Source organism: Haemorhous mexicanus, chromosome 1, assembly GCF_027477595.1.
Source record: "Haemorhous mexicanus isolate bHaeMex1 chromosome 1, bHaeMex1.pri, whole genome shotgun sequence".
In the NCBI taxonomy this organism is placed as follows: domain Eukaryota; kingdom Metazoa; phylum Chordata; class Aves; order Passeriformes; family Fringillidae; genus Haemorhous; species Haemorhous mexicanus.
The window spans coordinates 85,487,939-85,513,461 of record NC_082341.1 but is presented as its reverse complement, the minus strand read 5'-3'; the positions used below and the strand labels follow the sequence as shown (position 1 = coordinate 85,513,461).

Here is a 25,523-nt window from a genome sequence, read left to right as displayed (position 1 = left end):
CTCCAATCACTAAACTAAATTATGACAAGGAGCCCAAAACTGATTATTATGAACATCAGAAATTTATATAATTCAGGCAACAGAAATTATTCCATCAAAACCTTTATTTCTGGATGAGGTATAGAACAGAATAATCCAGTAAGATCTAACTAGTGTTCAAATACTCTTCCACTCATATCAATAGGCCTAACAATTCCTTTAACACTTGTCTATAAGCAAAAGATTTTTACAAAAGCAACTAACATTTGAGGCACCCCAACTTCAGATAGTAATGAAACTAGATTGTCAGAAAACAGATCACCCTGGAAAATGCTGAGCCACTAAGAAATCAGAACACTGTCTCAAGCTCTGTATCTAAATCTTGGGTATCCAGTCATCTCAGAAGCTTCCTCTGTTCAGCCTGCATGTGCAAGCAGACATTCGTTACCTCCTCACAAACTATTTGGTATAACCTGTAAGTTGATCAGTAGTGCAGTAGTTAATAAAAAGGACCTGCACTGGCATTTCAAATCCCAGAAATGGTTCAGCTATTGCTTTCCAATCTGCACCAGAGGGAGACTGTGAAATCTTTGGTCCGCTGCAGCACCACAGAGACTGGAAGCAACTGTGTTGCAATGGAGAGCAATTTTGAAGTATCAGAATTATCTTAAATCTCTTTGACTTTTAGTAATATTTAGATTTTTAAGACAACCTGAGCTTCCCGTGGTGGGGTGGTGGGGGGCTGGAGAAAAAGTAAACCCACACTGAGAATGCTGTGAAACTTGAGTCCAATTGCAGCCATAGCTGAGAAGGTATTACAGCTTCCCCCTTCTCCCCTTGGTTTAACAGGAAACCTTTACCTACTGTTCCTCTAACTTCTTCCACAAAGAACAGTCTGGACATAGTTCCTCCCTACCCACAGTTGTTTATCTCCTTAGCATCTGTCATGGCCTAGAAGTTTGGAACAACTCCTACAACAGTTGCTATGATGTAATTTTAATTCACTCAAGTTGAAAGGAGGAGAGGAGAGGAGAGGAGAGGAGAGGAGAGGAGAGGAGAGGAGAGGAGAGGAGAGGAGAGGAGAGGAGAGGAGAGGAGAGGAGAGGAGAGGAGAGGAGAGGAGAGGAGAGGAGAGGAGAGGAGAGGAGAGGAGAGGAGAGGAGAGGAGAGGAGAGGAGAGGAGAGGAGAGGAGAGGAGAGGAGAGGAGAGGAGAGGAGAGGAGAGGAGAGGAGAGGAGAGGAGAGGAGAGGAGAGGAGAGGAGAGGAGAGGAGAGGAGAGGAGAGGAGAGGAGAGGAGAGGAGAGGCTCTAACTAATGGGTGCCCTAGGAAGCAGCTGGAAAAAAATCCTTGAGAGTGAGTTTTTCCAGCTGCCTGATATCTCAAGAGAGCTACAGCCTCTCATTTTCAACCATGTTATCTTCCAAAGGTTTACTTCATATACAGACATGGGCCCTAAGAATAGTTTTTCTTTGGAGGTTCTATTATTTATTTGTTTGTCTGTTGTTTTGAAAGGACAGTTTTAAGAACTGTGCACAATACAGGTCTAGATCTCTGCTCAGATTTCATCTCTTCAGGCAAGTTCAAAAACACATCATGGCTCTATCGCCTCTCTTGCAGCAGTATTGTGGGAGGCCCCTACACTGGCACTGCCTGCATCTCTCCTTTGCATTCAAGGACACAGTGATGGTTCAGTTTGGGATTACCTTTAACTATGTAGAAAGCTATTATCTCAGGTTACCAAGCTGGAAACTTTCTGACTTTTTTGTCATTTCCCTTCCCTATTTATAAATCTCTCCCTTCCTTCACTCACCTACCCACTCCCGCCTCTCCACTCTGATCTGCTTCTTTGCATTCCTGGAGGTGAAACAAAAGAGCTGCAGTTGTGACACTGCAGTTTGTGTGTCACATTGTAACATTTCCACATCCTCCTCACTCTGTTATAAAAGTACTCTAAGAGGAAGAAGGGCAAATAATGAAATATAGGAAAGCAGGAAAAGAGGAAGCAGCCAAGAGATAGCAGCCTAACTGAAATGCTAAGAATTATGGAGAAGTGACATAAAGGGAAGCACAGACCAGGAATTATACTTAGTGGCTTAGCGCAAAAAAAAAAAAAAAAAAAAAAAAAAAAAAAAAAAAAAAAAAAAAAAAAAATTAACTAACAAAAAGATGGAGAGATTTAGCTCTTTCTTGCCTCTTCACTAATCTTCCAGATGTCTATTCCTCTTTGACATTTACACACTTGACATGTATTCCCTTCCCCATCTACTTTAAGACAGGCACCAAACTGTGGTTCTCTGTGTGCAGCTGGACTCCTCCAAACCTGAACTAACCACCAGCCTTTTCCTTACCTTCATATCAAAGGCACAATTAGACAATGGCCTTTTTTGCTGAAGCTAGCCGTGGGGGACAGAGTGGAATAGTACAGAAGGAAACTGGCTAAAGCAGAGCAGGGATTGCCTAACTGGGCAATTCCGCCTGGCTGGCAGAGGATGGAGACAACCTAGGAAGTCCTTCCACTGAGATCATGTGTCCCACTTGTTCAGAATGAAACTTGGCTGGAGAAGAAAGCGTTTGAAATTCACATGAAGAATTTTCTCTTCTTCATTTCCAGGCAAAATAGATATAAAACAGAACATGGACTTCTTTAAGAACAGAGTGGGAGCACCAGCTTTTTACATTCTTCCATTTCTTGGGGACTTTCAAGCAAGAATTTGTCTGATAAAAAGCTAAGTAGAAAGTAAAAATGTGAGGAATGACCCTCTCTAAATATCACAACACTAACAGTCATGCATAATTTTTGAGTCAAGCTCCAGTTTTTGTCTTGTCTGGTGACTAACTGAATTTTGTAGTTTCTCAGGAAGATAATGGTGAAATCCTGCATGTAAATAAAGGCAGGAGTGCTACACAAAGGTGTACTATGGTATATTTATTTGTTCATCACTGCATGAAAGCTACCTTATTAGAAGAACTGTCAAAACCATTTGGGGCTATTCCCCACAAAACAGGCTGTCAGGAGGTGATAAGAAATGGGTTTTAGTAAGGTTTCACTTTCTTTGAAATACTCTTGAACACAGAATATCAGCAGGTTCAGCTCTTCTCCCCACCATTTATCTGTAAATTAGAAAGTGTCCTCTGGGCCACCTGAGCAGTGTTTATCTCTTCAGCTAACATTAATGTAATTTGGGATATATGGGACTTCCTACCTGCATAGGAAGGAGTTAGCACTATCCTCCAATGAATGGCAACAGTTCCTGAGACGGAATTGCTGTTGGAGACCTGCACTGCATGTCCCATCCTGCAGCTGTTACTGCTCTCCCAGTTGCCTACAGGTACAGCACCAGTACCTCTAGTCTAAGAGGACACAGTTTACACAGTGCATTGTTCTTGTAGGGCTGGCAATGACCAAGTTGTACATTTATGTGAGAGGAGCTATGAGCATTGTGAAGATTTTGCCTAGCTTGTCATATCCTGCCTACTATCGATACGGACTTCTGCTTATTTCAGATTTTAGAGGCATGACCTGCCTTCTTCTGGCTTTACTGGTCGTGGTCTGGTTTTCATTTCAATAGAACCCCTCTTGATGTAGTTCAGCATTTGCAAGGATAAAATTCAGTCATGCAGCAGCTCAAGAAAAATAATGTTTTGTTAACTCAAATGAGTACAGTAAGAGAGAACATAGACATGGATGTTCTCCACGGGAAACGGATGCATTTTTTCTATTTGACTTTGGATGAGAAATGTAAAGCAAAAGTGGCATAAATAGAATTACTCTTCTGCCAATCCAGTCATAATGTTACTTACTGTTAAACCAGAACAGTTGGAAACAGCTAAGCATTGGGCTCCACTGCCAGCCTAGCCATAGGGAAAGGCACAAGCAATTTGATTAAGGAACAATACCACAAGGGGATTTTTATGCTGATGTAAACTTGGAAAAAGAGAACATTAAATGGCAGTAGAAATGGGTAATACTTGATCCAGAACTCTTCTCAGTTTCTCACCAATTATTAATAGTATTTATTCTCTAATATTACTCATTCTCGCTCTCAGTGTCCTACTGCTTCAGCCTACAGAGAATTTGATAACAAACAAAATTTTTCAGCCTGAAATGGGGGCAAGGCACTGGATGCAGACTGATAAAATCTAGGTTTAATTCCTAGCTTGGTGACAGACTTCCTGTGTGGCCATGGGAAAGGCATTTAATCCATCATGTGCCCTTACTTCCCTATCAGCACATTTTTCAATTAATTTTAAATGGGGATAAACCTTTTTTTTCCTTCTTTTTTTTTTTTTCTTTTTTAATGGGGAACTCAAAAGCCATTTTCCTGCTTAGAGTGATTCCTTTATTCAGGTACATGCCTCCCAAGTGTCTTAACTCATAAAGCTGAAATCTGGCCATGCACTAGTCACCGTCCCAGTAAGTGTTCCACAGAAGACGATTAGGGACCATGGAGTAGGCAAAAGTAGTAGCTCCAAAAAATTACATAAAATTATTATTATTATATATTTATGAAAATGCTACTCATAGTCTGTGACGCATCCTACAGAATTATATAAGGGTAGAGTTTCTGTCCAGTCTAATAAACCTTGGTTCTACCTATAAAATACTGGATAGCAAATGCTTGGAGCCCTCAGCCAGCTCTTCCTTATCCAGAATTGTTCAAGGTCAATAAGTAAATTTTTCTTCCTCAGACTGATGCAGAATCAGACATTTTATTTTTCCTCAACTGACCTTTTCCCATGCTATCACTCTGTTCCAAGAGAGATGTAAAAATCTCAAAGGCAACTACCTCAAAGAAAGAAAAATGCATAAGCTGTTTAATAGCTAAAGAATTTTTAAATTATCCTCCACACCGAGGCCAGCATGACAAAATAATCATTGGTCTGAGAAAGGAGAGAAGGAAGGGGCTCAGCCTCTGGTGTGGGAAGTGACCTAAAACCGAAAACTCTCATCTCCAGTTCAGCTGCATGGTGCTTCTCATACACATTCAGTTATGAGGTGTGAAAACTCACTCCAAAACCAAATTGCTAGAGTATTTTTTCTTAAATGCAAAAGATCTTCAGAAGCATTTCAACATAAAGAAAAGTCTGGACCAAAGTATGGATTTGATACCCTGAAATTTGGGCTTCTGTCTCTACTTTATCTTCAGCTGCCCAGCCTCCCAAGACCAACCTCATTCACTTCAGTCACATCAGCACCAGGCTGAAATTTCATTCACTGCACTGGTACAACCCAGGATTACTGCCTTTCCAAATCAGGCACAGAGCTTGGAATCAGCCCTCCTCTTTTTCCAGAAGTCCAAGTGATACAGTAGATTACTCCTCTGTACTAAGATCTAGACTAATTAGAAGTCAGGAAATTAATTAGCTCCTGATTCCCAAGTGATCTAATAATTCATGGACAATATTTATTTTATTCCCTCATGTACAATCACCAAATCCTTAATTTATTTACTTTTGCCTGTTTTATATTTTTCAATCTTATTTTTCAAGCTGAAGAGATGTGGTTTAAAACAAAGTTTAGTATTTTGAACCACACCAATCCCACTGCACCCTGGAGAAGAACACACAAGACTGTTTTGCTGCATGTGTTAGAAAAACAAATTTGCTCTCTGGTCTCCAGAATATTGTATATGGTTTAGATTGCACAGAAGAATTGATTAAATTTCATTCTGCCCCACCTTACACTCACCTTGGCTAGAAGTTGTAAAGCTTAATTAATCAATTATGTATATATATATATAGCCTTAATTAGACTGTAAATTCTTTGGGGTATTCTGTTGGTGTTTGTGCAGTGTTTAGAGTAACAGAGGTTCTTTTCCAGTAGCCCTGTGCCACAAAGTAAAATGAGAATAAAAAAAAAGTCCCAACAAAACAATTGGAAAAAAAAGGCAGTAGAAAAACCCCAAGCTTAATTCATTCCCTTTCTCAGTCTAACACCAACAGCAAGAGCTAAAATTGACAAAGGACACACAATTATATGCAACTAGAACAAGATCTGTGCTGTGAAAACTGGAGCCAGCATTCAGAGGGTGATCAAAACTTGGTCTCTTGTAAGGGTTAATGATCTATTTAGGCTATCATTGTTGGCATTTCCTGCCATCTCAGCATTTATGGAATATTTGAAAATGTCTAGCATGCAAAGTTTCTGTCAAACTTCCTCTCTGTTCCTAGTCGCGTGCCCTAGCCAGTATAAGTGCCTTTTACTTGGAAGAATCTTTTTAAAAGCATCTGCCCAGTTTATGTTTAAAGTGCTTTTCAAATATTCCAAAGGATAAGACATTGCATTGTGTTTTCACCAAATATGATGGATTCCCAGAGTAGAAACAAACAAATGTGTGTCCTAACGTGTTGTAACATATCAGGAAACCTTCTTTCCCATGAACTACCAAGTTGCACGTCCTTGTTGCTACCAAGCCAGACAGAGTACATCAGCAGTGCCCAAAACAGGATTCATAAAGCCCCTAAATTTTGTATTAACACCCAGACAGTATGGTGGGACTAAGTGTGAGGCAAAATGGAAAAATGAAAAAATCTGTGACTGATGAATGATGCTTTGTTCATTTAGAAGAGAGAAAAAGTCAGCTTTGAATCTGAAGTTACTTGTCCAACACAAAAAGACAAAATTTTAATGGCTGGTTATTTCTGAGCACATAAGACACTCAAATCTCAGTAATCCCAATATTCCATTTGAAGGCCTTTAGACTCTTGGAAACTGTAAGTCATCAGGATTGTCACTTGCATTAGAGTGGTTCTAAGATATCTCCTTGCCACCTGGGTAAATGAAGTATGGCTCATCCACAGCTTCAAATTCCTTTACCTCAAATTCATCATGGAGTCCCAGGAAAGCTGATGTGAATCACAGGCTCACACCCTCAGGGTAAGGTGGTTCTCAAGTGTTTTAAGAAGAGAACGTTAAAAGTTTCATTTTCTATTGTCATCTGTTTCGTCAAATGAATGTGCAGTGCCTGTCAGTAGGACAGGATGGTGGCATGCTGCAGAAAACCTTCCCGGCAAGTCTGCTGAAACTAGCTCCTGCTGATGCAAATGTGCTATTTGCTAGAGCTGCCCATGGCTATCTGATTAACTCCCATCCTATGCCTGAGCGTGAAAAACACAACCCGCAGCCCAAAATGTGAGGATCACTGTGTTCTCAGGAAGTAGGCAACTATTTGTGCTCTGTTTCACCGAGGGCAAAAAAGAGGAGTGAAAAAAACCACCATTACAGAGAAAACATGAATTCTCACACAGGAAGGCAGGGGACTGAATTGTGCTCAACTAGCCTGGTGTTTGAGAGGAGTTATATCTTGAACTTACCTGAAGTTCCCCAAGATGTGCATAAGGAGATTCCCTGAATACAAATTGCTTTCTGGGACAGAAGAGCAGAGGGGTCCATCACTACCTTTATTACACCAGTACTTTTGACTGTGCTTTTGTATTTGTTAGCTCAGTTAGCTACTGAAACATGTCTAAGAAAGTTATCAAGTTAGGCATGCATAAGCTTTCAGTGGAAAGCTGTATCTCACACGAGAGATACAAGATATTATGTCTGCATTTTCCATTAGATTATTTCAATATGTCACCCATCTCTCCCTCTGCTGAGGGTATTATATGCCCCCCAAAGCTTCACTATGCAGTCATGAATTTGGTATAGGACTGCAAAAGAATCTTCTGGAGAAAAACATTTCATGAATGTTTCCCTGTCTCTTCATTACAGGCCTTACTTCTATAATACTGCAAGGAATTAGTAAATAGAGCACCTGAATGCAAGGAGGAATAGCACTTAGGAGCTGCAGGGGAGAATCCTCAGGATCCATGTACCCCTCACTGCTAAGCCAGTAGGGGCAGGCAGGAGAGCCTTTTCAGGCAAAGAATGCTGACAGGAAGACTTGGGGGCATGTGTGTTTCTCTCCCTCCTTTCTCCATCTCACTCTGTCTTCATTAATTCCTTGGTGGCCCTTCTTGTACTATGACCTTCACAGCTGCCTTGGCCCAGCCACTTTACACAGACTACAAAAGCCACAGTGGGTACAAGTGGATCTTCCTCAGCTGTTACCCACTTCCCAAATGGAATTTACAGTTAGGTTTCTTATAGGAATACAGACAAGCTAGCAGGAACTAACCTTTTCCTCTTTTAGATTTGAAAAAAATATTTTTATGGCATGTGTTTATGTTGCTGAGTACATCTTTGCTTGGTCTAAAGAAGAAGGAAAACCTCAGCTTTCAAGATAAATGTTCTTTTGCATATGTGTACTGTTTTTACAGAAACATAAACACAGAAGAACTTGGTTTTGCAGGCAAATAATTTTGTGTGCTGACAGACACTTATTTGTATGTACATATATGTATGTATGTACATATAAACATGCAAAGGGGAGAATATGGAATAAATGGGTCCTGATGGCTGGAAAATACATTGTCATTTCAAATGTCAAAGGGAATATTAAAGAGAACAAATGAATTATAAAAAGCTTTAGAAATGAAAAACATATTTGCATTGTCTTCTAAACACCAAGGGCTGTATCATGTATGGTATAAATCAGTCTCTTTCTTTGAATACAGGAAAGAGCTTATTATTAATGCTTATACTGTACAGCAAATGTACAGACTCATTAATGTGTGATTACAGAATAAACAATATCAGACCTCTCTAGTCTGTTTCGCAAGGAGAAAAAGAATTCCACTTAACACCACAATAAGCCCATGATAGGATACCAATTTTACTAGGATCTACTAGCAATGTAGTGGCAAGATTAAACAAATGTGATACTACAACAGAGGTAATGCCTCATTACCATTATTCCACCCTCATATATTTCATATGTTGGGCTCCAAAGCCACTGAAGCCTTTTGCTAGCACAATTATCATCTTTCATTTTTACTTCTACTTGCCATTATGCGGACAAATGGGCAGGAAACTCAACCCCTCCCCAGAAAAGCCTAGTTCCCATTTGACTTCTAGATGACTTGTTGTAGATCCACACCAGCAGCAGACAAAGCTCCAGTGACCATGCTGGCCAGTAAGGCTTCCTCACCTCCTCTCCACCATCCAGCCACAGGAGGTGCCAGTTACAAATGGAAGGAACAAGAACAAACCCTGACTCAGAAAGGAAGGTGCCATATCAGTGGGGAAGGGATGTTCTCACTTCTTAGCTCATGGGTTCAGTTTGAGAAAAATGGGAGGAGTGCTTTGCTGTGGAAAGACAGAGACATTTACAGCCTGAATTGTGAATAACAGCAGCTGGAGGTCAGAGTACAGATGGATCATGCACAATTTGACATTTCCCTCAATCTCACCGGTGTTTTCACTTTGCAAACCTTGGCACAAAACCCAAGAACCCCATAATAAGGCAAACATATTTTTCATAGTGAATTCTATAGGTCCATGTGTTGTTTTCCCCTGAAAATAAATTTTCATATGGAAAGAACTGGAAGATGTATCTGAAATGCAGACACAGCATGAGAGGTACAGAAACAGCAGTGTTCCCCAGTTCACAGTCCCTGTTTTGGTGCTAATGAAACCATCCTGCTTCAACACCAACCACTACCACCACTTCCGAGCATTGCAACACACATTCACAGCAGGAAAAAACAGGTTCCATAACTTGGCCCATGTAATGCTGAGGTGCACACTACTGTGAATGAGAAGGGACGGATCTCCCTCCAAAAAACCCCTAAGCCACTATGAAAAATCAGAACACAAAACTCTTAGCTTAGACAAAAACCCCTAAAACTCAAAAACCACTAAAGATTTGGGAAGTTCAAATCCATAGCAGGGATGTTGGCTGATCACAGCTTCTTACAAACACAGGATGCTTCTAAATGATGAAATATGGAGAATGAATATTTCCTCTTCTATTAATTGCAACATGAGCTGAAAGTGTCACCAACTTTAGTTCAAACCCACCTTTTCATTGCATTAAACACTTCTGTTGTTACTTAATCAGCAGGGAGGGCAAAATCATGTGCAGATACTCTGTTATATGAAGGAATTAGCAATTTGTTCTAAAGATCTCAGTTATTATGTATTTTTTAAGAAAGTGTCAGGGAACAAGTGAGTTTCTCAAATCATTCCATGAAATAATCTAGAAGTTACTGAAAACTTTGGTAAGAGCCACTTCCTCAGAAGTAACATTTCCAGGGTAAAAAAAAAGGTTCATGTGAAAGTTCTCCTTACCCTTCAGCTTCTTCTCCTTTTTTTTCCCTCCTTTTTTTTTTTTTTTTTTTTTTGTCTTTAAACTCTGATATGTGGCTTGGAAGAGTGGAAGTTAATTCATGCTGTCATATTTCTCCATTTTTGCTACATTTATTACACTTCTCAAGCAAGATAATTTTGGACTATCTTAGAGGGAAGAGAAACAAGAGAAATGGAATGTGAAAAACAAAGATGAAAATATGTGCCTAAACTTTTCTTCCTAGATCAGGCCTGTTTTGTCTGGAATTTGAGAACAATTCTGTGTTTGCTCTGCCTTTTTTTTTTTTCTTCAATTCTTCAATCAGGTCCTTAATTCCATTTTTAGGTATGGATTTTGTCATGTTAGGACTGAAATCACATTTTCATTAATAGAGTATGAGTTACTCACTCCCAAAAATCCCATTTGGTGCCTGTCATGTCACTATGGCTAATGGAGAAACAATAGATTAGATACCTTCTTGGGACTTCTTTTTATGCAGGCAACTTAGACACCTAAATGCTTCTGAGAAACATGAGCCTGAACTGCAATACAAGAGCTGGGCATTATTCCTAACTTCAAGATGTGTAAAAAAACAAAGAAATAAGCCCACACCAGGGTTAATTTACTAGGAATTTTGTTCCTGCATGTGTACCTTTATAACACAGAATCCACACAGAATCTATGGGTGAGGGAGGAGACAAGGGAGGGAGGGAGGAGACAAGAGAGGGAGGGAGGGAGCAGCAGGATGTCTTGCATTGCAGGCTGAGGTCTAGCCTGCTTTTGGGCTGCTGTTCTGCTCACTTGTTCAGGGAGAGAGCTGGATGAGGCGTGACAGTTTCCGATAAGCTGTGTCTGGAAGCCAAAATCCTGGGACGCTAGCTGATCCATCTTCACAAATTAACAGCTTTTTGTGGTCCCACATCACCACCATAAATGACATGCTGAGGGTAAGCCTGCACTGTGGCTATGTCACACCTACCTGCTGCCTGCCAGGCAAAGCTTTCTCCTGAGAGGCTGTCTGAGGCTTCAAGAAACCTCACATAGTGAACTCAAAGGAAAAGGTTTGGGAACAAACCTCTGTCCTGCTGCAATGAGTGGTGTTCACTCCTGGCTTTAGGACTACAGCTCCAAAAAGGAGCTCTTCCATCTCTTCTCTTTATCGTAAAGGGCTTATTCTGCATTGGGGAAAACTGTGGAGGCATGGCCACACTGCACATCCTTCCTTGCAAATCTCAAATGTGGTGGATTAAGCCAGAGTGACACTGTGTTTGCACATTTTACTGTGGGACAGAGACTGGGAAGTTCACATCTGAGGGGAGAGCACAGCTGCAGGTCCTCTGCAGCCAGAAACCATCTCTTCCCAGGGAGCCATCATAGCAGGAGCTGAAATTACAGAAGTATGAGGAGTGGCTGAACAAGACCAAAAGAGCAGCTGGTTCTGAAACATCACCTCTGTAGGGCTAAGTAGCCCCTGCACTGTGCCTCAGTCCAGCAGTTAAGTTTATGGTAAGGCTGCAGTCAAGAGCACTCAGGGTGTGAGAAAACTTGCTCAAAGCAAAAAGCAAGCCTACAACAAAGAGCAAGTAAGAATTAACAGAGAACAGAGGGGTGGCTGGTTTTGGTAGATGAATCCAACCTTTTTATGAAGAATTATTTCCTTAAAATCACCTGAATTTTTGAAAGCTGCAGTTACAGACATCCTCCCGAGCTTAAAACATGCCCATCTTCCAGCCAGAGCCTGGTGCTTCTGAATTGAGCTGCAGCCACTGCTGAGATCCTGCTAGATAAATGTAACTCCCCAGCTAGAAGGGGGCTTATCTCTGAGGCACATCTCTTCTGCTCAGATAAAGAGAACTTCCTCTCACTGCAGTTTAGATCAGCAGACTCGATCTCTGTACCTAAAGCCACACAGCTAAACACACTGCATCTCTCCTATTCAAGCAATGCTTGCTACTCTCCAATACTGAACAAACAAAACTTGCACAGTTCCCAGGCTTTTCCTGACTTTTGTAGTGATGTTATCTTCTGAAAACACAGCTTTACCCAGCAGGTGCTCATGAAATAGGCTGCAGCTCCACAAGCTACACAGCTCTGGAGAAATAGGAGAAAAAAACCATAGCTTCAGCACCTCCTGTAATATCATGTTGCCACACAGTGGCAACACAAATCATGCTGCTGTCATGCTTCTGAGTAAAAAAATCCTCACAAAACTAAATAAAAATCATTGTAAAAATACAACTTTTTTTAGGATCAGTTCTGTTCTCAAGGCTTTGATTTTCTCATGTGCTATGGTTGCATCAAGAAGGCAGATTTTTACATGCCTGTTCTGGCTTTGCACAGGTTGGGAGAACTGAGCTCATCATGCAGCACAGCCTATGCTGGGGCTGCAGCAGCTCTGTTTTCCAAGCTGGGTCACCCTTACTTCCACAAATTTCTTGCAAGCTTATTCTGAAAATGTTCACTCTCCATTACTTGCAGCAAGCATTTTTAAATTTGATAGAGGAATTCACCTTCAGTAATAGGGCATTTTTCCATTTGCCTTCATGCATATTTTTCTGAGTCCTAAGTCATTATACAGGTCAGAGCTTGTCTCTTGGCACAACGGGAAATTCCCAGTGGCCCCATATACCAGGGTCTTCTGCACCTCACTCTGTTTCACACTATTTCACATGCTCATGCAAAATATTCCTTTGAAGGTTGGAATATAACTTATATCCTGTATAGCATATTTAAAGGCCTTCATGAAATTTGTCACATGCCTTCTCCAACTAAACCACCCCCACCCTTCTCTACACAAATCCCTATAAGAGTTTTGCAGACAAAACTAAAATAATCCTGACAAAAATATCTCCTGCATTCTCCTTAAAATAATATACATCATACTGGCAGGCTCTCAGAATATACAATTCCAGTCTATATTGGGGACTGTTACTTTGGGGTTAGAAATAGGGGCTTCAGACCAAACAAGAGGGGAGATTCCTGACTTCCCTATTTTTAAAAGTTCCTAAAATATTTCAGCTTCAAGTTTTTCAATTCCTTCAGAAGACTCCTCAGTTGGACTTTCAAGCCTTGTTTCATTGTGGAGGGTTAAAGATTATTTTCAAAGCTCCCCAAACCATCTCTTAATAAATTTTCTCTCTGCTCTCATGGGGGCTACATCAGGTGAGACAGCAATTATCACTGATTATTTATAAAGGTTCATCAGCTTCTACACACTTCCAGACCTTTGAGCAGCAGAGATGTCCATCTGAAACCTGAGCAAATAAAATGTTACACAGGTTATTTCAGCTCTTGGAATTTGGTTCTCTGAATGTCCAGGCACACACATGCCACACTTTATTATTCATCCACAAGACACTGCCTTCATAGCCACTGAACATCCACAAGGAGGAGTGTGCAAAGATGTTTAGCTACAAAAGTCTTTTTCTTCAGCCCCTTTTCCTGCCCAGCAGCATTACCGGGGCACCAGTGCGCTGGACCTGTCTGAACCACAGGCCTGATGTTGCAAGCTGGGGTGGGGCACTTCCCCTTTTGTCTTTCCTCGCTTTTCCCCTCTGTCTGCAGCCTTTCCACACTTCTACTCTGTCTCCACCCAGCTGTGTGTGAGTTGCAGTAGATTTATGTAATGGCAATGGTTGTGGTTGCCTGGAGGCCCCTCAGCAATGCTTGTGCCCATGCTCTCAAATGATTGAGCTCCTTTTAAGGAAATAAAGCATCAAAGCTGCACAGAGAGGGGACACTTGCCTGCATCAGTAAATAGCTCCTCATGCAGGTTACAACCCCTGAATGCCCATGGCTGAGAGGGAGAACCCCAGGGTGTGAAGGCAATGCCAGGGTCCCAGTGATGCCAGGCACCGAAGCCTGCAGCTACACAGGTTTCTGCTTCAATAACTGAGTTGTGGGAGGGACGCAACATCATCACTTGGTATTTCCCACTGGGAGAGAAAAATATCAAAAAATCTTCCTTTTAATGTCTCTTCCCATACTAATTTATTTTAAACAAATAGACTTTAACCTTCATATGAATCTTGTCTCTTTTTTACTGATGTCTATGATCACCCTGACTGGTTACTTGGGTATACTCTGTCAATTGTATGACAGTTTCAAACTAATTTTGTGAGATGAATTCTCCCCACCTCTTAAAACGAAGATCTCTATACATTATTTGTTCCAGGCCCAGACTGTAATCTGTGACTGCAGTGGTAACATTTCACTTCTGTCTTAGAAGTCTATGGTCATCTGCAGCACCAGACAGCTGTCTGTGCAGAAATGGTGAGCCCACAGCCTCTTTCTGAGGCCACTAACACTGTGAGATGGCTTTTTTTATCCAGTGATGGCCACCTACGGAATGAGCAGTTATGGACAAAGGAAGGCACTGCCTACCTTTCTAGACAAATTCCACCACTGCAGCAAATGGCTCTTTCTCCATGAAGTAGGGCCTGATCTACAGATCACTGACTCATTAACTTCCAACACAAGGCTTGAATTAGGATACAGTCTCAGAGCACAAACAGGCCTAAATTGCAACTGTTTACCACACACAGGATGTTCAGTATTGATCATCCACAAAAGGTGCACACAACGTTTAACTTGAAACTTGCGGAGACTGAGAATAATCACATATTTCCAATAGGGTACCATGGGAAATAGGGCTATTCAAAATAGGCTGTAAAACACTAATTCTTAGTGGAATGGACTTTCAGTGGATTTCTAAATAACTCAGACCAAGATTTCAAAAGGATATTTAGGACAGATGATAAAAGAGAATCTCTAGAGCGTTAAAGAGCTGTGAAAATCTCACACATTGCTGAAAATGCTCACTGTGTTTTCTAGAGAAACTATCTGTAGAGCACATGGGTGCAAAGAACAAGATTAAAACAATAAAATGTTATAGGTGTCAGATCAGCCTGAGAAGTAAATTTGGGATGGAGAATAGGACAAGAAAGGAAGAAGATCTAGTGGACAGAGCAGCAGAAATTAAGCATGCAGAAGGAAGCTGCTCAACACATAATGGCTTTCTGGGGGTTGGGACATTAAAATCATAGTAAGCTCATCAAAGAAATAAGGAGTCTTGATGGTGACCAGGACATCTCTTCCAATACATTTCTGCTTTGCTGTGCTATTTGGGATTATTACTAGAAACTGTTGATGATTTTACTTCCATAAATTATCCTTTCACACCCGTTCATAATTTTTGCATTGGTCAGAAGAAATCTATGTTTTGGACATCCCCCCTTCCTGGGGACATATGTTAAAACATGCATTTCATGATCCTCTGGGACCTCCTTTTTGAAATTAGCACCCTCTATAGTCATTTTAAATGATAATTCAAAAACTAAAGGCAACCAATAAAATCTGGCAAGTAGAGGACTTCAACACCTTGCTTCTTAGAGCAGGAGAAATATTTCAAATGTTTCTATCAGCTCTGTAGCACCACATTAAAGTCTCAGAATATGTTTGGATGAAGCACAAAAGCAGATTTGTAAAAACTCGTGGAAGAGTAGAGCCTACCTTTCTTTTTTAAAAATAGCTTATTTCCTGTAATCTTTGACCTTTGAAATGCTAAATTGATGAGAAAGGTAATTAAACTTTTGTCTCCAGGGTTAAAAATTCTTTCATTAAATGTTACTACAAATCTGACGATGCAAGCTGTCACTTGAACATTTCTATCTCACAGGCTGATTAAAATTAAAAAAAGATTTCTCACCTAGTAATTTCAGTAGGATGAGGTAAATATTTATTCTTTTCATTCAACAAATTCTCAATTCCCATTGTTACCTCTATAGCCCTATGTGTACAAAAAAACCCCTCCAGAATGTAGAGACTTCATTAAATGTCTGACTCAAATTCCTTGGTGTATGCTGTATGGACAGATGATCCCTCAGGGTGTTACAGGTTAAGTGGAATGCACTGTAAACCCTATGTTGAAATAAATCCAAATGCTAGGGGATTCCCTTTTGATGAAAGAAACAGATGGGACATTAGGAAAGTCACCCAGAGAGAAATTGTTGGCGGGTCATATCTGCTCATGCAGGGCCTGCTGGTTACCACAGGCCACAGTCTAACTCCCACTCGCCAGATGCACACAGATAACAAAAGTTGGTCTTTACAATGTTCTCCCTGTCTATCTTTCAATCTTCAAACTACTTTTTCAGATCATTCTTATCTACCTAAGTTTGGTAATAAATAACAGTGAGGAACAGATCTTGGGACTTGGCAATGGCAGTGTTGTACTAAACACCAAGCCTGTCTTCACTGCCATGTCATGCCTATATAGGAAGACAGGCCCCTTCAACTCTAATACACCTATAGGATCATACAGGCCAAACACCACTCCTAAAGTATTCTTTTATTCCTAAGAGATTTTCTTTTGATGAAGATCCAGAATGTGCACAGCAATCATATGGCTCCTAATATGCCTGGGGCATATAGTCGCATCCTTTTGTAAAAAGTGAGAGTTAATTTTTTTAGTATACTGTTTTCAGAGAGCTGGCTTAGAGCTAGCAAAAAGGAGCAATAGAAGAGATAAAAGTGCATGCAGCTTTACAGAAAAGACAAACATTGCAAGCATTGGAGTTGATACCTACAGATCATCCATAAAGCAGAATATTGTGAATTGTCTTTGTTTCTGTTGACTATGGTAAATGTCTCGCTACAAGATATAACCCCTATAAACAAAGAACCTATGGGTAGAGAAAATGGCTGTAGAAAAATTGTTAATGTCAGGGCATGGAAAATCTAACGTTGCTAAGTATTGAGAATAACAGATGGAACCTATCATATTTAGAATATGTGTACATATTGATATATGACTGTTGGCAGAATCATTACATCATCAGCAAATATAAAGTTAAACTTTGCTGGGTCTTCACAATATTTGTGTGTATATTAAAGAAAATTCAACACAATAAAAAATCATGTTTGGGTTTGAACAAAGAATATAAAAATTTAATTTTTGATTCAAGGCTTAAAAATTTTGCAGGTTTAGTTACTGTGGGAGAAAGGAGACAACCCTTTTTACTGAGTTGATAGACAAGCAGTTAATGAAAGACTTTGTTCAAAGATCTTCGGACTGAAAAATAAATCATTTAGTAAGTGATCAGATTGTAAAAAAGCATTTTTAAATATTATTTTTTCATAAAGTATGTCAATATGCATGTAGGAGCTGAAATTTTTGCTCACATTTTTGATAAGAGGGGATCAAATGGTAAATAAAATGAAGATGCATAAGATGATGCACTCACTATTAGCTTGTGCTGGAGATTGGGAGTAGGTTCTATTCCTAATGCTGACACCATCCTGCTGTATGATGTTGAATTAATTATTTTGCCCTCTGCACCTCCCTTTCCACCTAGTATCCTTTACTGGATTTCCTTAGACAATTAATATTTAAAGGCACTTGCAATCTTTCTGTAAATCGTCCACCTTGACCCTTACTCTTTCAATAATGTTAGAATGTAAGAATAATGAGCAATACTTTTATTCATGGGTAAATACTTGTACTTCACTAGTCATCCCTTTACAGAACTATTTTTATCATATAGGGCATTTATCACAGCATTCTGGGAATCACTGTGCTTCTTTTCCCTATTTTACTTTTTTTTTTTTCCTACTAGCAAACGGGCATGGTGCTCAAGTAATATTTAGTCTTTTTAGTGCACTACATGGGAGTGGTGCATACAGTAGTCATCAGCATTGGTGTGAGTATGGGATCCCTAAGAATAATCAGCATTTGGCACAATCATCTCTGGACAACAATTCTAACCCAACAGGCTTTATCAATTGTGGATTTTTACCTAAAACATAAGTGTTTTCTAAAGTTCTCTCAGGTAAAAAATCAAAATAAATGAAGATCAAATATTGGAATCTCAAATAAATAAATACTACTTATGTTCTAATATGCATTTCTGAAGAAACCTGAATAGCAGATAACACAGTAACATTCAAGATAGCATTCAAATAATAATAAAAATAATAATGAAAACACCAGAGCATTTATTGAATTTTTATCAAATCTGACTTCATATAATTTTGACCTGGACCCACATATTTCATTCCATTTCCTACACAGAATGAAAACTCTCTTTCCTGCCGAGAATATCAAGCAACAGTCATGGTAAGAAGATAAACAGTAGGATCTTTACAAGTTGTCTGCAGATGTCAATGCCTTTCCCAAAGAAAAGGTTGCACAAAAAAACACTGTGCACCTTAAGAAGATGGAAAGGAACAGGACCTGCTTGTTTACCAGCTTGTGAAAAAGTAATTTAACATTATTGTTTTATCATCTACTAGTATTTCTTATTAGAGTGTATTTGTTATCTTACCCAAGATTCTGTCATTCTTAGAACTCTGCTGACCTCCAGTACTAGTTGAAAGGTCCTCTGGTATAGGCATAGGTTCATCTGGATCATCAGGGACATCACTAGTTGGAGGACTTTCCTTTCCTAATAGTGAGGAAAGCATCAGTTAGATTGTCATAGTCAGAGTAGTCTCATTTTCAAATAATACAATAAGAGGAACCACAAACCAAATAAAACTTACAAAACCCCTAAACACTACTAAAGCATGATATTCTTAGGACCAAATCCCACTCTCCTGGAAAGAAAACTTCTTAGGAATACAGGGGAATAAATTTTTTTAAAAGAATGCATACCAATGTCTCTGGCAAATTTACTGAGGATGCATACACAGTTATTAGATTTACCAATTTGGATATTTGTGAGATATGGAAGTTTTCCAGCTGCTATGCTCAGAAGATCCAATTTAGCCAACACAGACTGACAGATTATAAAAGTTATCAAATGGACGTTCTTGGTAAAAAATCTTCTTTCTTCCACAACTTCTCCTTGAAAACACATCTGGATTTGCTTCAAAGACATAGTGAAGTCTAACCCACAGGTATTCTGGGGCTCTAAATGAACTATCTCAAATAAAGGTTTATCTTCAACTGAAAATTCAGCTACAATGCCAGCAAGCTTCACTAATACCCCAGATCAAGTTCTAGCCTACAAGCAGCGAAGTGCCTGTAGGTACTAGGACTTCTTAAACATGTACAATTAGCAGACTTCAAGGATTTTATTGTCTTCAATTTGCAAATAGGAAACAAACCCCAACATCTTGCGTACACAAGGTTTTGCAGAGGCAAACAATTTGATGCTTTAAAACACTGCAGATATTGTGGAACTGCTATAGCGCCAAATACAATACAGTTAGAAAAAAGAACTCTCTTGCTAAGTATTGTGCTTCCAGAAAGGGTGAGATTTCTTGATTCACCCCTCAGTAGCAGAATACATCTCCTGCCCATAGTACTATCACTGTGTAGAACTTTTAAAATGACTGGATACATCCCTAACAAAAGCATGCCTTGGAAACATCTACTGAATGAACTATCTAAGTGATTAGTTTCATTGACTGTTACTTAAAGACTGGCTTTTGCATAAGAAGCAAAGAACAGAACAGTCCCAGAGCAGAATTCAAATGCAGTAATTTCACATAAGACCCTTGTCTTGAAAAGAGAGTTGTTACCAAATTACATTGATGAGATCTGTTCCACATCCTCTGTAACTGGCACACCGGTAAGGGCAGTCATTTTATGGCACACAGCCTTAGCAAATTAGTGGGTTTTTTCCAAACAAGAATTCCCTCATTAAAACACAAACATCAATTAAACCTTAAAACACTTACCAGAAATGGAAAAACCAAACCAAATATACCTTACTTTAGTGACAGCAGTTTAGTGGTGCCAGTTACAGACTTGATCTGAATGAAGAGAATGGTTTCCTCCCTGCCCCCTGGATGGATAAAAGCATTGTGTTTTCCCATCTATACTGATCATGACGGGGAGGAATGACAGGTAGTTTTAAATCATCTTCCAAATTAGCTGTTTTGAGTTTTTGGCACAGACTTATGTTTAAATGAATTACATGAGTATGTGACTGCATTTCTTAATGACACACCTATGAAACTGTGGAATAATTGCTGAGCAGGAGTTTTGAGAGCTGCATCAGGTGAACCATCCCAAACTGCAGCCAGAGGACTCCAGGGTATTGAAGAAACAGTCCTGCACTGGCAGGAGGATTAACTAGATGATTTAATATGGTCCCTCTCCTACCTAGCTTCTGTGGCGTGTTCTTAAATGGGCAAAATCACACCCAATGGATGCCAGTGCAAGAGCAAAGGCAGATTGCATAAATTGATAAGAGGGAGCATGAATTTTACAGCAAAGGAAAATAAAAGCAGGAAGTGAATTAATATTTTTTTTTGCCATTCACAATTTCACTCCTTATTTAATTATTTCTTCAGATTTCTGGGATGTAGGGAACTTACAGAACTGACAGCAACTTTCCATTGCAAGTCTTAACCTGCCAAGCTGAGGCATCTCTTACAAATAAAATGCACAAGTGAGGAGAGACAGCTGAAATATTTCAGTTTGTTCAACACATTTTGCCTCACACAAAACAAAAACCAAGAAAACCCAGAGGTTTAATTGGAGGGCAAGTAACAGCCTGGCAGCTGTCTTCACATTACACATAAGTTAAGAAAATTTGTTAGAAAGTAACAATAATCTAAAGCTACCTGCATCTTCCAAGGATGAAACAGCAATCCCAGTTAAAACAATCGATGTTGATGCTTTGACTGAGTCTAGGCTGAGAAGAAGAATTATCCTAAAAAGCTGAAGACTATTTTTGACTACAAACCAATATAAACTCACAATACCAAAACTATGGGAAAACAGATAACAAACAAAGTAATATCTTTATAAGTGTGTTATTGGGCCTCCTACAATATGTAGTCTAGGCAGAATTTGAAGTCAGAGCAGCCTTTTTGGAATAGAAATCTGCTAGCAGAAGAATACATTTGCAGTGGTGAACTCTTTGTTTCACTAACTGGGTATCAGTCTTCTACTTGTTAAATTAATAGCAGTTTGCCCAGGTGATATGAATCAGACTCATCTCATGGACTTGGTGGGGCAGAAGCTGGAAATCAGGTCTGTTTCCCTCTTTGCAGGAGACTGCAGCTAAGAAAACTTAGTAAACTTGTCTTTAATGACCCATTTAATATAAATCAAATTATATTAAATGGGTCATTAAAGACAAGTTTACTAAGTTTCTTGATACACATGATTGAGAAATTCCTACATGCAAAAAGACAGGACAAAACCAGTGGATTTTATATAGATCCATTTCTTGAGCTCTGTCTCTTGGATTCTAGAGCATCATATTTCTATTTCATGCCTTAACAACATATAAATCATTACACCATGGTAAGTTTATTACTCCGTGGCAATCTTACACATACACGATCTCAACAACATTCTTTTTCCAATGAATTTAGAAATGGAAGAGGAGTGGGGAAAGGTGGGAATGCTTTCCATTTTAATTTCAAGCAGACATGCCCAGAACAACAACTGGTCAAAGAAAAAGGAGCTAAAGTCCACCCCAATACCTAGTGGCCAGTATTGGGGAAAATTATTCAAAAGTCACATAACAGAGCAAAATAGTTTAAGAAGCGAAGCATAAAAAGAGTCTAATCTTGGGGTGGAGGGGGTGGTTTATTAAGTTTTTTAATTAATTATTATAAAGAGCCACCTTAGCTATGGAACTGAAGTTCTGTTTCTGGTACTGCCACTGATTCATGTTGCTCTTGGTTAAGTCATAAATAGAAAGAATTACAACTGCAGGCTGTATCAAATATGCCTTTATTTCAATCTGCATCTCTGTAAGATGGTCTCAGATTTTCTACACTGCAATTTCTGTATAAAAATAGTCAAAGAGCCTAACCGATCAGCGATGCCTGGCAGGACCCTCAACTTTTCTCTATTTGAGTTTCCTCATCTCTGCCCTAGAAATATACTTGAAGCCATAAGGAAAGAGAGGAAGGGAAAAAAAATTGCAATAAAGTTCAATAAGGTTTTAGTATGCTTTATTTCTGTTGAAGTCCTTAGCTTTTACATGTTCCTTTAACATGTACATCCAGATCTGAGAGTGATTCAGTTCATGCCAGAATGGTGCTGCTGGTACTACGACTGTTGAAAAGAAAGCCAGGGCAGGATGTGTTTTAGAAATCTCATTCCCTATCCTTTCACAAACTAATGTTGGGTGTGCATGTATTTAATATTGAGAGTTTCTTCCTGCTTTTGCAGAGTGCAGCATAGCCTGATTTGTTCTAGGAGATCTCTCAATGTTAGATGTGGAAACATTTGTACTGTTTTTTCACCTTCCTTAACTGTTAGACCCTAGAACTGAAAAAAAAAAAAAAAAAAAGAAAAAAAAGAAAAAAAAAAGAAAAAAAGGCAGGAAAAATACTGCTTGTTAAGTGAGATGTTATCTGTGTTTTCTGACTCTCTTGTATGGGTGCCGGATACCATTTGGTTAAATGTATGTCAGCTCTCTCCTCATTTCAGAACTGCAACTGCTTGTCTCATGAAATATCACTTTCAGGAGAAAAATAAAAAGTGTGAACTCTGTGCTAGTCACACAGTATTTCAGTTCCTCTAGGAGTCAGCCATGCCTGGATTCCCCGAGGTGGGAATGCCTGTGTGCATGCAGGGTTTGGCTCACTCACGTTAGTTTTATACTCTCCTGGCCGGGCTGGCCGCTGCCACACCTGAGTCAGCGGCAGCTGCATAATGCACACGGCTGCAAAACACCGCGTTTGAGCTGGGGCGACTGTTTCTAGAGACCTTCTTTATTTCTGGGTTGAAATACAAAACAAAAAACCTTGAAGAAACCCACCAAACTAAGTTTAATTTTTAACTTGTATTTTTTAAAAACACCAAGTGTGCTAGTGAAGCCTCCTAATTCCATAGGCCCAGAGCCAGCTACACCTGATGAGCAATACTCATAAAACCGGAGAAATAAATAAATGTTTTACAGCTGACAATCTTACACTCCTGAAACTGTGCAATTGTTTAACTGCTTCCCAACGTATAGCAGAGCTCCCTCATCATGCTAGGAAGCATCCCAGAAGCACATAGAAACCAAGGAGAATACAAGGGGAAAGATTCCTTTCTGCATTCACCAACATATGAGAAAGAAGTAGGTAACATCCCTGTACCTTCAAATCCTCTACTTTTGAGGTCTATTAAGAGCTTATGAAGAGTCAGTATCTGTGGAACCTAATCTGACAAACTCTCATTTCCAGAAGGTGAGTTCCCAAATAACTCTTACCATAAATGAAAGTAAATTAGAAAGTTCTTTCTTTGGCCATAAATTCAGGTAACAACCCAATACAAGTCACAGTCTTTGCTCACAGAAAGTACCAGATGCTCAGTGACAGAAACGGCAGGAGAGTTCAAAGCAGACTTTAATCAGTTTGTGTAGGTCTCCCTCTTATCAAAAGTAACTTTCTTTTTCAAGAAAACCCTCTCTCATTGCAGAATAGTACTATTGCATGATATGCTAGAAAAGCTAAATGGCACAGCAAAATACTACACTGGTTCAACTACAGAAAACTTTGAGAACTACAAATTATAGATATACATCTATTATGTATATATTTACATATATACAAGCATTCAAAATGGCAAAGTTCCTTGTAAGATTTCCCTCTGAAGGGGAGAGCAGGCCACAAGGAATGCAAAGCTCTACCAATCCAATTCTTGACTCAAGGCAGCATCTCCCCTGCTGCTACTCTTCACGTCAAAACAAAAGCAAGCAATGCTCTAGTAAGAAGTAGCAGGTGTGAAGCTCCAATTCACACCGTTGCAAAGAATACCACAACAGTTAGGTGGGGGTATCCAGGGTAGCCTGTGCCGCTGCAGAGGAAGAGGAGATCAGCGCTCCTCCCCGAAAGAGCTCATGCAAGCAGGGAAGGGTTTCTGCAGCAGGTAGAGGAGCTGGATTCAGATCGAGGTGCCTCTCATTGCTCCAGGCAGATCCAAAGCGAAAAAACCAAAACCCCACTGCTTTTTCTGCAAAGGCTACAAATGCTCCAGGAACCGCATAAGACAGATTTTATTTCATTTACAAATTGGTTCAACCTGCAACAAAGCAGTGATATGTAAGTTTATCCAGTTACAATTCCAAATTTGTTACCTCAGGAGCGAGCGCAACATGTCTCCACAGGGCTAACTAGAAATGACTTCCCTATAATAAACATAACTGGTAATCTTCTGTTGGCATGAAAGATTATTATACTGTTGCTGTTTCAGACAGAAAATGGGTTTGATTTTTATTTCTCAGATGACATTGAAAGTTCTGGGTCCAAGTTTTGACAAAACTTTTCAAAAATTTTTAGAAAGGAGGCAGAAAAATAACAAAAGAGAGAGGGAAATAAAACTGTATTCATGTATTTCAGAAAAAGCCAGTGACATAGTCATCCACACTGTGCCCAGACCTTTACCAGCTACTCCTACAGCTGGAACCCCCAAGTCCTGAGGCAGCAGTGCCCAAGAGCTGCCTCTGAAGCAAGAGCTGCATGCCCAGGTGTCTGCTGTGAGTGGGCTCAGTGACAGGGCTGTTGTGTTCCAGGCTGAACACTAAAAGTGAAAACTGAAAGCCATTAACCGTTGCAGCTGCCAACATATTAGGGAAACTGGGAAAGACAGTAACTTAGCCTTTTTTAGCTGAGGAGGCACAACAATATGAAGATGTATTATCTTGCTAAGCCAATTTTTTAAGGAACCAATTTCCAAGGAAGTTAAGAATACCCCCAAGGAATATCAACATGGGGTAAAGCTGCAAAATCCTATTCATGTGACTAGGGAGCAAGTTTTAGAAACCCAATTTCTCTGCTATTTAAACATATTTCAAAATATAATCTTGGTCAAAAACAATTACAAGCATGAAGTCTCATGCTAATCAGTTCACATTTTCTTTTTTTCTTCTTGTTCTTTTGACTCTTTTTTTTTTCTTTCTGTTTTTAAACATGCATAAGTAAAACTGAATGCTTTGGAAAAAAGTCAAATACACCTATATGGTAAATACAGTTTGTTTTTCATTAGTATTTGCCCCCTCCCACCTGGTGAATTTAGTTTGTTCTATATTTATTTGGTAACAATCAGAATTTTGGTCTCAAAAGAAATGGTGTAATAGCGCACCTGACCATGCTTTAGGGATACACTACCACAGGTTTAATGCAAAATTACATCTATGCTTCTATATTCCCTTGACTTTTTTATTTACACAGTCCTTTTTAAAAAAATCCATGCAACACTGGGCTTGATATCAAGTGATGTCATTAATTATATCTCAATTCCCACTTTGGTTTTAAAAAAACTCAAAGCAATTGTATTGACAAGAAAAACATTGTACTGTGCTAGAAAGATGAGCAGGAATTTAGTATTTTCTTTGGAGAAGTAAGGACCTCACCTGAAACTTGGGACATATCTTGAGCCTCATCTGTTTCCATTTTCCTCGAGTTATCTGAG

General features: G+C 39.5%; 1 protein-coding gene across 14 annotated transcripts in view; it reads right to left on the bottom strand.

Annotated features, from left to right (window-relative positions):
- The window catches only part of IKZF1 (IKAROS family zinc finger 1), a 69,799-nt gene that overhangs the window by 31,190 nt on the left and 13,086 nt on the right, over positions 1-25,523 (bottom strand). For all 14 annotated transcript variants that reach the window (XM_059855333.1, XM_059855314.1, XM_059855323.1 and 11 more), the window contains exons 2-3: positions 25,465-25,518; positions 18,478-18,597 (exon numbers count right to left, since the gene is read on the bottom strand). In XM_059855333.1, coding sequence (XP_059711316.1) covers positions 18,478-18,597; positions 25,465-25,504 — 160 coding nt within the window. In that variant the 5' untranslated portion in view covers positions 25,505-25,518. The remainder of the gene's footprint in view (positions 1-18,477; positions 18,598-25,464; positions 25,519-25,523) is intronic.